The sequence below is a fragment of the Caretta caretta genome, chromosome 26 (assembly GCF_965140235.1).
Source record: "Caretta caretta isolate rCarCar2 chromosome 26, rCarCar1.hap1, whole genome shotgun sequence".
Classification (NCBI taxonomy): Eukaryota; Metazoa; Chordata; order Testudines; family Cheloniidae; genus Caretta; species Caretta caretta.
This window is the reverse complement of record NC_134231.1, coordinates 11,273,475-11,288,546: the sequence shown is the minus strand read 5'-3', so window position 1 is coordinate 11,288,546 and position 15,072 is coordinate 11,273,475. Positions and strand designations below refer to the sequence as shown.

The window sequence follows — 15,072 nt, the reverse complement described above, 5'->3', positions numbered from 1 at the left end:
TTTACATCCTGGCTTGCCACAAACAAAGTCTTGTGCAGACAAACACACCACCCCCACCCCCGCCCTGAGGGTGCAGAAAATTAAGCTTAATTATCACTTGAGCTAGATCAGGGCCAGAGAAGTTTTCTGATCTATTTACAACAATTCTCTTGGTCGAACTATTTCCAGAGCTCTTAACAAAACTAGAGTGGTCTAGTTTGGACAAAAGCCTTTGAACAAATGCCAGTAAATTTAATATTGTCTTTCATGAAGTGTAAAATAGTGATGTGTGGTCTTGCTCACAAAATTTTTTTTTTTTTTTTTTACAGGTTGATTTCCCAAGAAATCTGGCCAAGTCTGTAACTGTAGAGTAAAAGTGCGCCTGAACCTTAGGGGTATGGGGAAGTAAATGGAGAGACTTTTTGGGTACCAAAATACCTTGATTTTAAAGTCCCCTAGATCAAATCATCTTTTGTGTATAAAATCACCATAATTGTTACATTAGTGATTGTCAAATTGATTCCATATGCCCTGTCAATAGCTTTGTTTTGTTGAAAGGTGCTCACTAGGAGACTTGGTAATCATTTCAGGGGCGAGATAATTTAGGTATAAAGGAACCTCCCTGATCTATGCAGGTACTTTAGTCAATTGTAGGTGCCACCAACTGACATGGAAATTAGAGCTGTAATAGGCCGTAAATGAGCACACAGACACGATGGTTTAGAAGAGATTGTGCCTGTTTACATAAAAAAATTTAAGGAGAGATTCTGATTAGTCACTGGATTTCCCTTTATGTAATTTGGTTAGGGTGCCTAAAATTAGCCTCAGAAAGGATCTAGTCTAGGGCAAATGCCTAGCAACTGACAATCCTGCAGAGACAGTGGGCCAAAATCTGCTGTCAGACGCCAGAGTTGCTGGAGTTCATTCTAAATGAGAGCAGCAGCTGACCCAATATTGGAAGCATGTAACAATATCATCCCCTTGTTGTGTGGGAAGAAGGAGAAATCTATTGCTCCCACAGGACCATTGCAACACTAAAGAGAATTCCAATTTAGGTGCTGGGTTTATTTTACTGCTGCTGTTAGCAAGTATGATTTGGAACACGTACAAGAAACTTGCTCTCAGAACAGGATCCTTGTATGTGCACAAAAAGTTAGTCTGGGCTTGCTACGCTTGACAGTGTTTGTCAGGAGAGTTGCAGGGAACGAATGCATGGCTTTCATTTTCATGGCTGCTGTTACTTAGTGCTAGTGACAGCAAATAGTTTCAGGGGCATATATGGTTTGGGTTTGAGAATTAGACCAGGAAAATTAACAAAGCTTCATTCACAAGACTACGAACAATATTTTAAGTAGCTTGCATTGGATTAAAAGCAGAAATAGCAAAGGTACCCTGAACTTCAACAAAAGGATGAATGTCATTGGTGGGTTTGAAGTAAACAGCCAGAGTTTATACCCAAGGCATATAAAAGAACATAGGACTGTAAGACTTAAAGTGAAGCCTGTAGCTTATTAATGGAACATGAAGGTCATGCCGCCATAGTTAGGGATTTTCTTCTTCACAAGATGTAATATTTTGACCTTGTAGAAGTCTGCTTTACCAGAGGGCCTGTCGAACACGGCTCTGAGTAGGTTGTAGTCAATTGCTCATACAGGTTCAAAGGACCGTAGCTATAGCAATGCCCTCTCCCATTCTTAAAATTGATATGAACTGAAGTCAATAATGTAAACTTCCTGCATTTTTGTATCTTATTCATAGATCTGTTCCCTGCTTAGTTTTACTGTCTTAGCAAGAGCTTGAGTACAGCTATTAATGCATTGTATGGGGGCCACGATTCGTGCTGAGCTATTAATTTGTATTTAGGAATGAAGTAGTAACGGTAGCAATTTAATGCCTACACTATTACAATAGATGCTAATTTCATTAGACACCTCAGCCTGAACTGACAATTGAGACTTCCCCACAATGATTTACTAACAAGCAACATTTTTTATATAGCCCAGCACTACATGTTAGCTAAAGACAGTTTACTCTTAACCTTCCTCAGCTTATGTTAGTTTCATTTTTAGGAGGGAGGGAGCTGCTGTTAAACTTGGAAGGGCTGAAGTCAAGGGGAGAACATGCTGTGATTCTAATGTAAGGAAGTGAGACCCTTAAAGGGGGAAGCATTCCGAGGTACCCATAGATTTCAGGGAGAGGAATTGATTTGGAGATCTAGCTCGTCTTCCAAGTTAATTAGGGAAAAAGAGAAGTGCTAGTCTAGGTTTGTACAGATGGGATTTTATTTCAGAAGTAGGATTGCTACATAGTACAAATCTGATTGAGAACATCAAGTGCAGCTATTTTCTTTTCGTAAAAGGACCAAAGAAACAGGATACTAAATTAAAGAGCTGTAGGTCTGATAGTTTCTACAAAGCTGTTTTACCTTGCAATATTTATAAAATCTCAAAGTCACGCATTTACTTTGATAGGATGGACAGCCCCAAAGACTTTACAAAATCAAGCTCAATTGGTTACTAATGAAAATTGCAGAGGAAGAGATTAAACCAGGGAACTACATTAAGGTCCAAAACTCAGCCTGGTAAAATTGAAATGATGTGACTAGAGTATCAGATATTGCAATGCATAAAAAAGAATGTTCTAGAACACACTCACTGTGAAGAATTTTTTTGAATGATTATGGTAGGATATCCTTAAAGCGTCTCATTTTTGCCAATTGCCATGCCAGCGTATACAGGATTTTCTTATCCCGCTAGTTTGATGAAACAATGTTGTTTCCCCCTCCTGCTGCTACCTGGAAGTTTTAGAATGTCTTGTGCTCTCCGAACTGAATGTTTAGATTACTGAGCCAGTAACATTAATTCCTTCCTAACTGATGTATTTAAAAAAATTCCTTAATCAAATGCGTCGGCTCACACTTGTCTGAAAAGAATTTTTAGTAAGAATGTAGCATATGTTCACTTTTGTTTTAGTGCATAAAGAGTTCAACAATAACTCCTGCTGCTATTTCAAGAGAAGACATTGAAGGTTTCCTACCAATTATTTAACAAAGCCAGAGTATTTTTAACTTACTGAAATATAGAACTAGACAATTTTTCAGACAAAGAACTCTGCTCTTCTCATGCAAGTTCACTCCTGGAACTTGATACCAGAGTATACAGTAGCAGAAACACGGTCACGACTGGAAAAGGTTTAAGCCATTCAATCCTGCTAAGCCGCACTGCCCGTTGTTAGAGTATTGCATAAAAGACCTCAAGAGGAGGCAGTGTATTTTTTTAAAATCTTGCCATATTTACCAGTACAATGGCACTTAGAGCGTGTCCCATGATTAGTACACTATGGGTTTTGCCAGGGTAAGGTTTTAACTAGCATCCTCTCCATTTATGGACTAAGTTACTCTGATCTGTACTTTGCTCACAAGGAAAGCTCTCCTACTGTGGATATTCTTTGGGCCTCAACTTTTACTGAACAGCAAGACCCAGAGGCAACAAACCTGGCCTCTATCCTAGTTTAAATTATGTGCCAATAAAGGGGTTGTCCTAAAAACATTTGAACAGTTTTTCAAAGGCAAGATTAACAAATTCCAGTGTAATCCCCACCTAGAAATAATGTCAATATGCTTCTGGCACTGGTGGGTTAAATGAAGTATGCTTGGTTTGCTCAAAGGCAAATTGTGCAATTCATGGCAAAAATGTGGAGGTATACTTTTTAAATTACTATTCAAAGACGGGGGTGGGGGCAGAAGTAGTAGTTTTAAAAATCTTCACCCAACTTGTATTTACAACGCAGGAGACAAAATCCCTAGGAATGTTTGAAAACCAGAGCCCAGTGACTATGTTCCAGAAGCAAGTCTGGTCAAGCCTGGTTACTGGACTGCCAACTGGGAGACTAAAGGGGTGCACTCAGTGGTGTGACTGTAGCACTTTTAGGACACACCTGAGCTATTTAGTTCAAGTAACAATGGCGGTGAAGCTTTGGCTATACAAGCCCATCCAGGACTCGTGTGCTGCGGTCACAACAGACAGTAGTGTAGACATACCCTGGGACTGGCGATGCCTTTACTAGGGGATGTTGTACAGCTCTTCCCTCCTCCAGAAGTCACCTGCTAGTCCTTCAGAACACAGGCAGACTGGAAGATGAAGGGGTCTGCAAACAGAGTAAGCCGTGCTAAAGCAGATTGTGAACGCTTAGTTGTGGCGAAGGTTAGGCCCGAAGCAAGTACCCGTTAGACATTTACCTCAAGACATGGGATCCCTCCCCAGTGTGAGAAAACTGACAGAAAACCATTGGTATCTGTCTGAATTGAAAGCTAACTTAGTTTCCTTTCCGTCTTCAGTGGGTGTAAACAGACATTTGAAGTGGCAAGTATTACCATTGTTTTCCTTTGCATGTACATATCCAGCTGAGTTGGTTTATGGGGACCATTCGGTATCTTGCTTCCTGTTATATGCTGTCTGCAGAAAATGTTTTAGTTTTGTGTGTCGTATTTTATAATTTGAGTTTTGTATCTCACCCTTTGAATAAAATGAAGTGCCCAACATTAAGTGGAGAGATGTGGTCTTTAGTTAAATCCATCATGTGAAATTTTCTACTGCTAAAACCATCCGTAGAAGGAGCATTATTCTCTAAAAAGTTTTAACTGAATTCAATATATGATTGCAGAGCTCTAAGACTCCCACTACTGATTTAGGAATACAGCTTCACCCTTAGGGCAGCAGGATTATGGGAATCATCTTGGCATCTAACTTCCATGAATGTAGTAATTGCCATACTTAATCAGAAGAGAGTCATCCATCTGCCCCAGCACTCAGTGCTCCAGTTGGAAATATAACAAGCTCCTCCGCAATGGACAATTATAGAATAAGCTTTCCTAAGGGGCAGGCTTCTCCTAAACCATGTCACTTAGAGATAGATTCATGCCCCACTGCGTGAGCATTTTAATACAGATTTAAAAACCTGAGTCGTAGGTACACAGCAACTGAACTGATTCCAGGAGGTATAGCAGCAAAATATACCCCCTTCCACGTAGAACCTCCCCAGAAATGACTGATGCTGATTGAATCCTACCATGCTCTTGGCCTCACTGATATCTTGTGACTGAGTTCTAAAGAATGGAGTCAGACCTACTCCAGTTTTGAATTTGTCACCTTTCAGTGGGTTGGCTACTTGCTCTTGTAATACACAAGGACATAAATAGGATAGGGGCATTCCTGCTGTGAGGTTTTTATAGTAATAGAAGTATAGAGCGCCAAGATCATGCAGTTTCTCATAAGACAGCAGCTGAGAGATAATCAATCAAGATAGTTCATTGCTAAGAAATGCCTAAACAAACCCAGCAAGTTAAGCCCCCAAAAGCAGAAGAGTCTAAGTCTGAAATCCCATCCTCCAAGTCAAACCCATAGATATTTGACTCATCTCTTTGCAGGGGAGAATACCAGAGGCCATCTCTCACCAGCTACTGTTGTTCCTTGGTTTGCCACCTTGAGAAGCAATTGATAGAGTATCTGTGTGAATCACTTTAAAGGCCAACCTTTGCATGGCTTGTACCTCTAGCACCAAATTAAGGTAGAAAGTTTAAAAGCTGTGCCAGAGAAAAGCTAACTCAGAGCCTTCCCTATGCATTGAAAACACTATACTTATCCAACTCTGAAGTACAGTGAATACATTACTAGCATTGCCTCTCCTGCCTATGGCCCAGGAGTCAGGATAAGGGAACTACCTTTTCTTAACCAATTACACAGAGCCATTAAGTACTATCAGAGATGACACTGATTGGTTCTCTGGTTATTTGCATGCCTAATTCACCATGGTAACTTCGCTCAGGACCAGAATAGCAAGAATGTCACATTTGCTATCACCTTATAATAGCCATCGAATGTAAGCAGGCTTACGATAACTTGCTACAGTTAGAGAAGTCTTCATTTAACATAGGACCAGAGAACCTGGGCCATATGTATAGCATGGGGGACTATTGTGGGAAGCAGTAGCTGGAAGATGTGGGGGGTGTGGCTGGACAATCAGCTGAAAACAAGCTCTGAATGTGACCAAAAGCTAAACATTGTGGGATGCATAAACAGGGGAAGCTTGAGATTATTTTACCTCTGTTGGCACTGGTGTGTCCAGTCCTGGTGCCTACAGATGAAGGATCATAGAAGAGCTATGAGAATGAGTCTAATCAAAGAGCTCAATCTATTTAACTCAACAAAGAGGAAGTTAAGGGGTGACTTGATTATAGCCTATGGGGAACAAATATTTGATAATGGGCTCTTTGGTCTAGCAGAGGAAGGTCTAACGCAATCTAATGGCTGGAAGTTGAAGCTAGACAAATTCAGACTAGAAATAAGGTGTACATATTTAACAGTGAGTAATTAATCATTGGAACAATTTACCCTAAGCGTTGTGGAAGATTCTCCATCCTCAACCCTTTTTAAAAATCAAGACAGAATGAATCTTTTAGAACAACATCCAAAGAATTATGTTCGGGAAGTTCTCTGGCCTATGTTATACAAGCGGTCAGACTGGGTAATCACAATGGTTCCTTCCAGCTTTGGAATCTAAAACATGGTTGCCAATATTCTTCACACCATGACTAGGGTGACCAGATGTCCCGATTTTGGGGTCTCTCTTATATAGGGTCTTACCCCCCACCCCGTCCCGATTTTTCACACTTGCTATCTGGTCACCCTAACCATGATTACAAAAAAACCAACCCTCCAGTCCTGCCACTTGGCCTAATGGAAAGTCTCTTACAGCAGCTGTAGTTGCGATTGCATCTAGCAGAGGGCAGCGATGCACACATTAGCCTGTGAATGTAGGCCCGAAGCACTAACAGTTGTCAAAATAAATGAAACTTACGCTCAAGCAATGATCCAAGTGGCTGTTTTGACTCTCAGCCAAATTCATTCCTAACTCAACTCCATGGACTAATCCCCCAAACACCAGCTTAACAACATTGCCAGGTCACTAACCCATATGAGTAGTTCTCATTAATTTGCATTACAGATTTTGCAACATCTAGAAGCCACAACCAAGAGCAGGCCACCCTCATGCTAGGCAGAGAATATACTAGATCAGTGGCTCTCGACCTTTCCAGACGACTGTACCCCTTTCGGGAGCCTGATTTGTCCTGAGTACCCCCAAGTTGCACCTCACTTAAAAACGACTTGCTTTTAAAATCAGACCAAAAAAAGTGTCCCTCTATTACGGACTCTCATTTTTACCGTACAATTATAAAATAGATCAATTGGAATATAAATACTGTCCTTACACACACACACAAATATATAGAGCAGTATAAACAAGCCATTGTAGGACAGTTTAGTTTGTACGACTTTGCTTGTGCTTTTTCTGTAGCCTGTTGTAAAACTAGGCAAATAGCTAGATGAGTTGATGGAGCCCTGGTTGAGAACCACTGTACTATAGAATAATACACTCTAAATATACCTGTGCAACAGGTATACGCTAGAAGGGGAAACAGACAAAGTGGCATGTCTAAGGTCAAATAGTAGGTCAGGTCAGAAGCACAGCTAAGGATGGAATCAGGTCTCCTGATTTATAGTCCAATCGCGATCCACTTAGGCCAAGCTACCTCTGAAATCTTCACATGACTAAACCTAGTAGGATATCTGCAATGAAGGCAGCAGTGGGTCCAGCTCCTGCCAGCCCTTTTATGCACAGAGTGTCCTTTGACATCAGAGTTCCATCCTCTGCAGGTTTGGGCCAGATTTTTAAAGGTATTACATACCTTTCTGTAATGAGATTAACAGAAGCATATAGCTGCCTAGCTCCCAATGAGATCACCAGGTCCCCATCTGCCTCATTAGGCTGCTAAATACCCTTAAAAATCTTTGTGGCCCTTTGTGCTTCGTTGTTCTCCTAAATCTGAAAAATACATTTATTTGATCGAAGATTTGCTGCTTTTGGGGACCGTAAAAGTGCATCTTAGAACACTTTCACAGCACAGGCCTCATCTTAAGGCTTGTCTACACGGGTGCAAGTTCCTCCAATATAGCTACGTGGATTTATTTGCAAGACCATTAATATCGGTACCACGCACAGGTGTTATAAACTCTGCTTATACCTGGACATTGGATCTATGATAAGGGATTCCACTAGCGTAAATACCAGCAGGGTAGTCGGTGGTGCAAATTATCGTACAAGAGGATAGAGCCTTAATGGGGAACATTTAGAAGCACACAATAGAAACCTCTCCAGTTAAGAGTATGTGGGAGTTGTCCTTCCTATTCATCTCCAACTTCTAACCTGCTGCCCACTGGTCCCCCCCGCATGCTACTCCTTGCCACCTTCACTTCTAGTATTCCAAATCTTAAGTCAGAGTGTTTCCAATTCTCCCCTCATTTATCCTACTCTGTTACAAACTGTACCTCTAACAACTGCTGGAGCCTGAAGGGCTAGTGGTCAGCGCTATCCTGGGATTTAGGAGCCCTGGATTTCCTGCCCCCTGCTCTGCCATACTCTCGGTATGACTTTGGCAGGTCACCGAAGTCCAGATCCTCAAAAGATTTAGGCACCTAACACCCACTGAAGTCACTGAGAGTTAGGATCCTCAGTGTCTTCGGGCCTCAGCTCTGCCCTCTGTACAAACGGGGATAATAGCACATCCCTCCCTCACAGGGGTGTTGTGGAGATAAATACATGTAAAGAGTGTTCGATGCTCAGACCTCACAGTAACTGTGCCCTGGACAGTCCTGTCATCCTGGCGTTCTAATATTCCATTCAACTTGGGTGTTGGCGTTTTTACATACAAGTCTTGAAATCTGGGTCCCTAAGATTCTCTAAAAACAGAGACACAAGCTGGTAATGTTAGGTGCACGATCAGATTCTGTAATAACTTCAGCATAACTTCTACAAGGCGTGTTTTAGACTCAGATTTAGACACAGAAGGGACCATCACGATCATCTAATCCAGTGGGTTTCAACCTTTTTTCCAATTGCAGACCCCTAAAAAATTCCAAAGTAAGGTGTGAGTCCCTTTGGAAAGCTTAATCTGCAGACCGCCGGGGGTCCCCAGACCACATCTTCAAAACCACTGATCTAGTCTGACCTTTTGCACATTGCAGGCCACAGAACCTCACCCACTCCTGTAACAGACCCTTAACTTCTGGCTCAGTTACTGAAGTCCTCAACTCATGATTTAAAGAGAATCCACCATTTTCATATCTTGTTCAGACAGCAGGCAGGTGTAAAGGGTGTTTGAAACAAGAAGACTGATCTATCGGATCTGCCCAGTTTGTTCATAAGGAGTGAGATCCTCATTCACTCAGCAACAAAGGAACACTCGCTGTTGGGTGAAAAGTTAGCTCCACAAATTACCCAACGCTGTTTTTAAATGTAAGATGAAAGAGCCCCCACGGGTTACGACATGCCGATATAAAACAGTTTTAAACAAATCTCTGCCCTAGCGACAATCCAAACACCGCGGAGTCTGGCTTGTGCACAAAACAATGCACTATCCTCACGGTCCAAGCCCACAGTAATGCAACTGAACAACAAGGCAGACTGATAAGTCCCACTCATCTGCTGTATTGGAGGAGTTCTGTGCTGCTTCACAGCTTTGCTAACGCTGGTGTGGCCAGCCACCGGTGCACGTGGTATACGGGGATAGATCTTCTGGTAGCACAGAGCTGATGTAGCAGCACCAGTCCCCATCCCTCCAGTCAGCATAAGGGGTATGACTGGGGATCCCCGTCTCCCAGCTCTTTACAGCTTCCACATAAGCCCCCTGGGCTATAAACGAGAGCAAGCGGAAGGCTGCTCTAAATTATGCAACTGGGTGAAGAGCAAGTCCCAAGTATGGAGGAGAGGGGGTGTAGGTCAACACACACACAGCTCTTGGAGTTATGCTCCTCGGGAATCGGGGGCTGGGGCTATATTCCCCAGCTTTCTGAACCTCTTCGCCCCCAGCAACGCTGGGAAAGCTTGGTTATGGAAACAGGACGATGCCGCAGGGTAAAACTAATTCAGGCAGGTTTTTACAGCCTCTCCTCCTGGAGGGAGCAGGGTTTTGTTACATGCATCAACCAGTCATTTAAAAAACAAAGAAGCAGATGAGAAACACCGACATTCTCACTCTGATCACCACCGTACAGGCCTGTTCAAGTGTACCCCCTACTATTTGGATTCCTAGGGCGCTTTCTGCCTGTACAGCGCCCGCAACGTGCGAGTGAGCGCTTGCCTTCACCTCCTCTGTGGCTTATCTGAGACATGACTCATACCCCTCCGTCATGAGCAGACACCGCAGGATCTGCCCTGACAGTTATTTAACATCCTATACATTATTACCCCCGGTTATCCATCACAGCTCCTGCAACGCCTGATCTTTCCTTGGCTGGAGAAAACACAGCTCGTTACTGGCCTACGCTACCAAAAATATGGTTTAATTCAATTTCTGGAATCCTCAGGAGGAGGGGGGTTGCCACGTGGCTCTGTGTGTGTGTGTAATTCAGAGGCTGTCTCCATGCGACGCTTGCCACAGGGCAGAATTCCACATTCGTTGCAAAGCCACTCCTCTTTAGCAGGGGACAGGGCAGGTAGGGGAACAGACCGTCTTGAAACTTGACCTGTACAGGGGCGGATTAAAACTCAGCAGAACCAGTTACCAGCGAAATGCCACCGGACCTAAACCTTTTGCTCAGCACTGCCTGCCTCTCTCACATAGACTATTCCTCCTCCTAAATAGATGCTTGACCCTCTCTCCTGCTTGAATCTTTGATCTTCCTCCTAAGCAAAGCAGCCCAGTCACACTCGAGCAGGCAACAAGCCAGCAGCAATCAGCTGTACACAGTTCAGACTCCAGCTGCTTGCTCTCCCATTAATATCCCCAGCCACAGAGCAAAGATTACAACAATCCACCCCCTGGCATTTTAAATGAAGACTCCAGATTCCGTTGCTGCACAATATCCTTAGTCCCATGGGGGGGGGGGGGTCCTCCAGGAATTAGGTTCTAAAACTGGCTGAAACTTTTTCATCACAGCTCTTTTGTCCCCCCTCCCCTTTTGACAAAACACATTTTCATGAAAATCCCTATTTTCATTGTGTTTTGGGGGCGGTTTTCACTGGGAAAAACAAAACAAGCATGTGTCCGTTCTCCCAAATGGAAAAAACAGTTGTTGTTTTTCTGACAAAACTAGCTTCCGGGTTTGTTTAGTGCAGTAAACGAACTCTGCTCTTGGCTTCCCTTGGTGTTTGTCTGTGGGTGCCCGCTACGAATCGAGCAAAGAGCTGGTAGCTCTGAGGCCATGCAGGTCTCCTCCTGGAGCCATTACACGAGCTGCAGTGGGAACCAATATGCTTTAGTAGCAGCAGGAAAGATGGGATGCATGCAGGCCTGCAACTAGCAGAGCCAGCTAAGACCTAACTGTGGAGCAAGTCTGACTGGGACTTCGCCCGCCCACTGCTAAAGGATCCCGCCCCCCAGCCCAAGAGCAGGGTCCACAGGACCTGGAAAGCCAAATTACAGGGGACAACTAATGAACAACAGGGACAGGAATGCGGTCAAAGGGTCAAACGAAGGGAACCTGACAGGGACACCGAGCAGAGAACCCCGGCCGGCATCCACTGCTCCTCGAAGGCGTCAAGGGAGTCGGTGGACGCCGCCCAGAGGAACTCTGCCTGGAGGCGTGAACGGACGGAGGATCGGAAACTGTGGAGCGAGTGCCAGGCACGGGGATTGCTGAAACCAAAAGGAGGGGAAATTGAAAAGCACCAGCACATACAATAACCAACTGCAGGACATGCCTAAAGACTCAGGAGAGCCACCAGAGACAGTGGCAGGAGATGCCCAGCCAGCTCTCACTCAGCTGCAGGGAGACACTCCTTTTGTATTCCTTTGAAAGCAGTTTTTGAAGCATCTTCCCTGTTAAGGAGGATGGACGCCGCTGGGCGTGTCTGTGAGATTTACAGCCGTGCTCAGTCTTTCAAAAAAGCCAACCAAGTCTTCCTTAATCAAGTAGCCTGACAGTTCTATTAATGCAACATGAACCCTGCGAAGCCAGACATTTCGAAAGGATTGAGGGGGCTATGCCGGGCCAGGAATTGCTGAACGCCGTGCAAATCCCCACCTAACCTCACCAAAAAAATCAGACAGATAGATTTTTTTTGAATCACAAGGCAAAATAGGGGGCTTTGCTCACTAATCACTTTGCTAAGTGTGGGGTATCAGAGGACAGTGTTTGTTTAGAGCACAGTCTGGCTTACAGAACCAGCGCACCATGTAAGAACCTAGTCTGACTGGCAGGCTTCCTTCAGGAAGGGCTCAAGGACAGAGCAGAACATGAATGAATGAATCAGCTCAAGAAAGGCCACTTCTGCGGGGCATTGCCAGACCTAGGGCAGGGAAGGCAAGCACGTTGCCGAGATGAAACCAACGTGGCAGGCATGCCAATAAACTGAAGCCCGGCAGGAGTTCCTAGCACTGGACTGTCCAGCCACAAAGTAATAAGTGACCCAAACTCAATGTGAGCTTGTGGGGGAAGAGAAGGGTGTTCGCTCAACTTCTCGGGACTCTGAACACCGGATCAGGAATGTGTGTGGGGGAAAAGGGCTTGTAGGTTTATATGACTAAATCAAACACCAAGCTCCGGAGGTTCTCCTCATTCCCAGTACCCTTTCCTACGTCTCTGACCTTGCTTTGGCTCCTGGCGATAAGTTATAATCGATCCCCTGCGAACTGCACCTGCGCTGTTCCTGCTGTGTCAGTCGGTCTGCCAGGGTCACACTCTGGACCCGTGCACCATCCCAAGCTGTGCCGCAGGAACGGCCAACGCAGCTGGAAAAGTTTCAACTTGAAAATACTGAACGTGGGCGTTGTACGTGGGCGAGGCCGCTTCAGTCTGGGTGCTGCACCGGCGAGGGCGGTTGACATGAAGTGACCTAGCAATGATGGGTGAATACAACCTCGGAGCTCTTCTTTCTGCGCGCCGCAGAGCGCGGGATTTGAACGGGACAGAGAAATGGCATGACGCACTCCATGCCAGCATCAGCAGAGACACGACTGCCTGAATCCAGGGCTGTTGGGTTGCTCAGCGAAGAGTAACTTGAATGAGAAATGAGGCCCTGGCCAAAGTCACAGAACCCACCACCAACTAGATTTTGAGGCTCAGACCTGCGATGCGTGTAGCTACAAATACATCAAGTAGTTCTCAAAGCACTTTATAAAACGAGGTCAGTCTCATTATACCCATATTACAGATGGGGAAACTGAGGCACAAAGAAGGGAAGCGACTTGCCCAAGGTCACCTAGCTGGCCAGTGGCAGAGCTAGGAATAGAACCCAAGTCTCCCGAGTCCCAGTCAGAGTTTAAGGCCAGAAGAGACCAGATCATTTAACCTGACCACTTGCATAGCACAGGCCACGACCACCACCCTGCCACCTGCACACTAGATCAAATGGTTTAGTCCAGTGCGCTCTCCTTCAGTACTCCCCATTTAAATTTTCTAATAACTGCTTGTGTGCAGATACAGCAGCCATTTCCCCCTCCAGAACAGCTGCAGTCTCTTAAAGAGGAGATACACACACTGTGCTCTCTCTCATCACTTATTCTAAAAAGCAAGCCAGGAGTTCTCGAACTTTGTCACAGTGTGGACCACAATTTGGTAGGGCGGTTGTCTCCCGCAAACCTCCCCCAATTTATATTTGCAGTATTCTGTTCAGCCATTAGATATCACTGTGGGTAGTCCCTGGTAAACAAGAGAGACAAAGCTGGGACACAAGCCTGGTGTGTCTATGGCTGGTTGTGTGCTTTTTTAAACATCCTTTAAGAAAGATTCCATATATCCTGACGCTCCCCCTCCCTACTTTATGGATACCTGGAGGCTCATGGACCATTGCTCTGAAATGAATCCTTTTCGACTCCAGCTATGGGGCTGCTCTTTGCACATGGAAAAGAAACCTTTCAAAATGACACTAGAGGTGAGCCTTAACTTGTTGGTTCAAGAAAGCTCCTAGCGAGAAGGGAACAAAGAGGTAAATGTGACGTTGGGGCAGACTTTATAAAAGGAAGGATTGTCCCTGTTCTACAGATAGGGAAGCGACTTGTTGAATGTCAGGCATTAGATTCAGACTTTAAGGCCGGAAGGGACCATCATGATCATCTAGTCTGACCTCCTGCACGTGGCAGGCCACAGAACCTCACCCACCCACTCCCGTAACAGACCCCAAACCCCTGGCTGAGTCACTGAAGTCCTTAGATCATAGTTTAAAGACTTCTATTCCCTATGCTATTCCTTGAACCCAGGTCTTGCCATCCCCTTACAGAAAAGGATTCCAAATTTGAATTTTTATGTTTCCCATCTCTAGTAACTGGGCTCGGAGCCTCAGATGCGTGTGCCCATGCATGCTGTATTAAACAAGCTGCGTTAGGGCGTGGAGTGACATCCTAATCCCCACCTGCATCGTTACATTCCCTTTGCCGGCCAGCAGCGCTCTGCATGCTGAATGGACAGCCCCACAGCTTAATGGGAAATCCCAGCTGTCTCCAAGGCCGACTGACACAACCGCTACCCTAAGCGGGTGCAGGTTGCCCAGCTTCACCACAAACAGAAACACAAGCCTGTATTCACTGAGGGAGTCCCAGGAGCTGAAGATCCATCTGCATGGAGTATTGAGTGAGACAAAACCCCGGGGGAAGAGGGGCTGGGGAGGCTGAAAAAACATCTGGGCCTTGCTTCTTGACTCTCCCTGTAGGTTTGTGGGAGGGGCTGGTTCCACACTCCCCACTAGTTTTCTATTCATTGCCTAGGAAGAGCTGGACAGGCAGGTTGGTAGAGCTGATCCTGCGGCTAGTAATATCAGTGATGAGACTGCCATGGGCTTCAGGGGCAGCAGGATTAGACCCTTACCCAAATTAGACCCTTTTTGAATGTAGCTATTTTAGGAATATCCAAGGGTCCAAAATTTCTCTCCCTGTGTGCGACACCCCCGTAGCCCCAGTTGGCTAGGAAAATATAGTTTCCCCACCATAGCTCCGAGACTTGTTCTTTTATGGACAACTTGCGGGGCCGGGGGGGGGGAGCGTGGGGGAAGGGGGGAGGGTTACGGCCTGATCCTGCAGTCCTTCCTCAGGCAAGACTCCCA

The 15,072-nt window shown here is 45.1% G+C and overlaps 2 protein-coding genes across 2 annotated transcripts in view; one reads left to right on the top strand and one right to left on the bottom strand.

Moving 5' to 3' along the window:
• Window positions 1–4,523, top strand: part of GFPT1 (glutamine--fructose-6-phosphate transaminase 1) — a 51,964-nt gene extending 47,441 nt beyond the window's left edge. Inside the window, exon 19 of the mRNA XM_048829197.2 lies at window positions 309–4,523. Coding sequence (XP_048685154.2) covers window positions 309–353 — 45 coding nt within the window. The 3' untranslated portion in view covers window positions 354–4,523. The remainder of the gene's footprint in view (window positions 1–308) is intronic.
• The window catches only part of ANTXR1 (ANTXR cell adhesion molecule 1), a 221,186-nt gene that overhangs the window by 3,082 nt on the left and 203,032 nt on the right, over window positions 1–15,072 (bottom strand). The gene's annotated exons all lie outside the window — the stretch shown is intronic.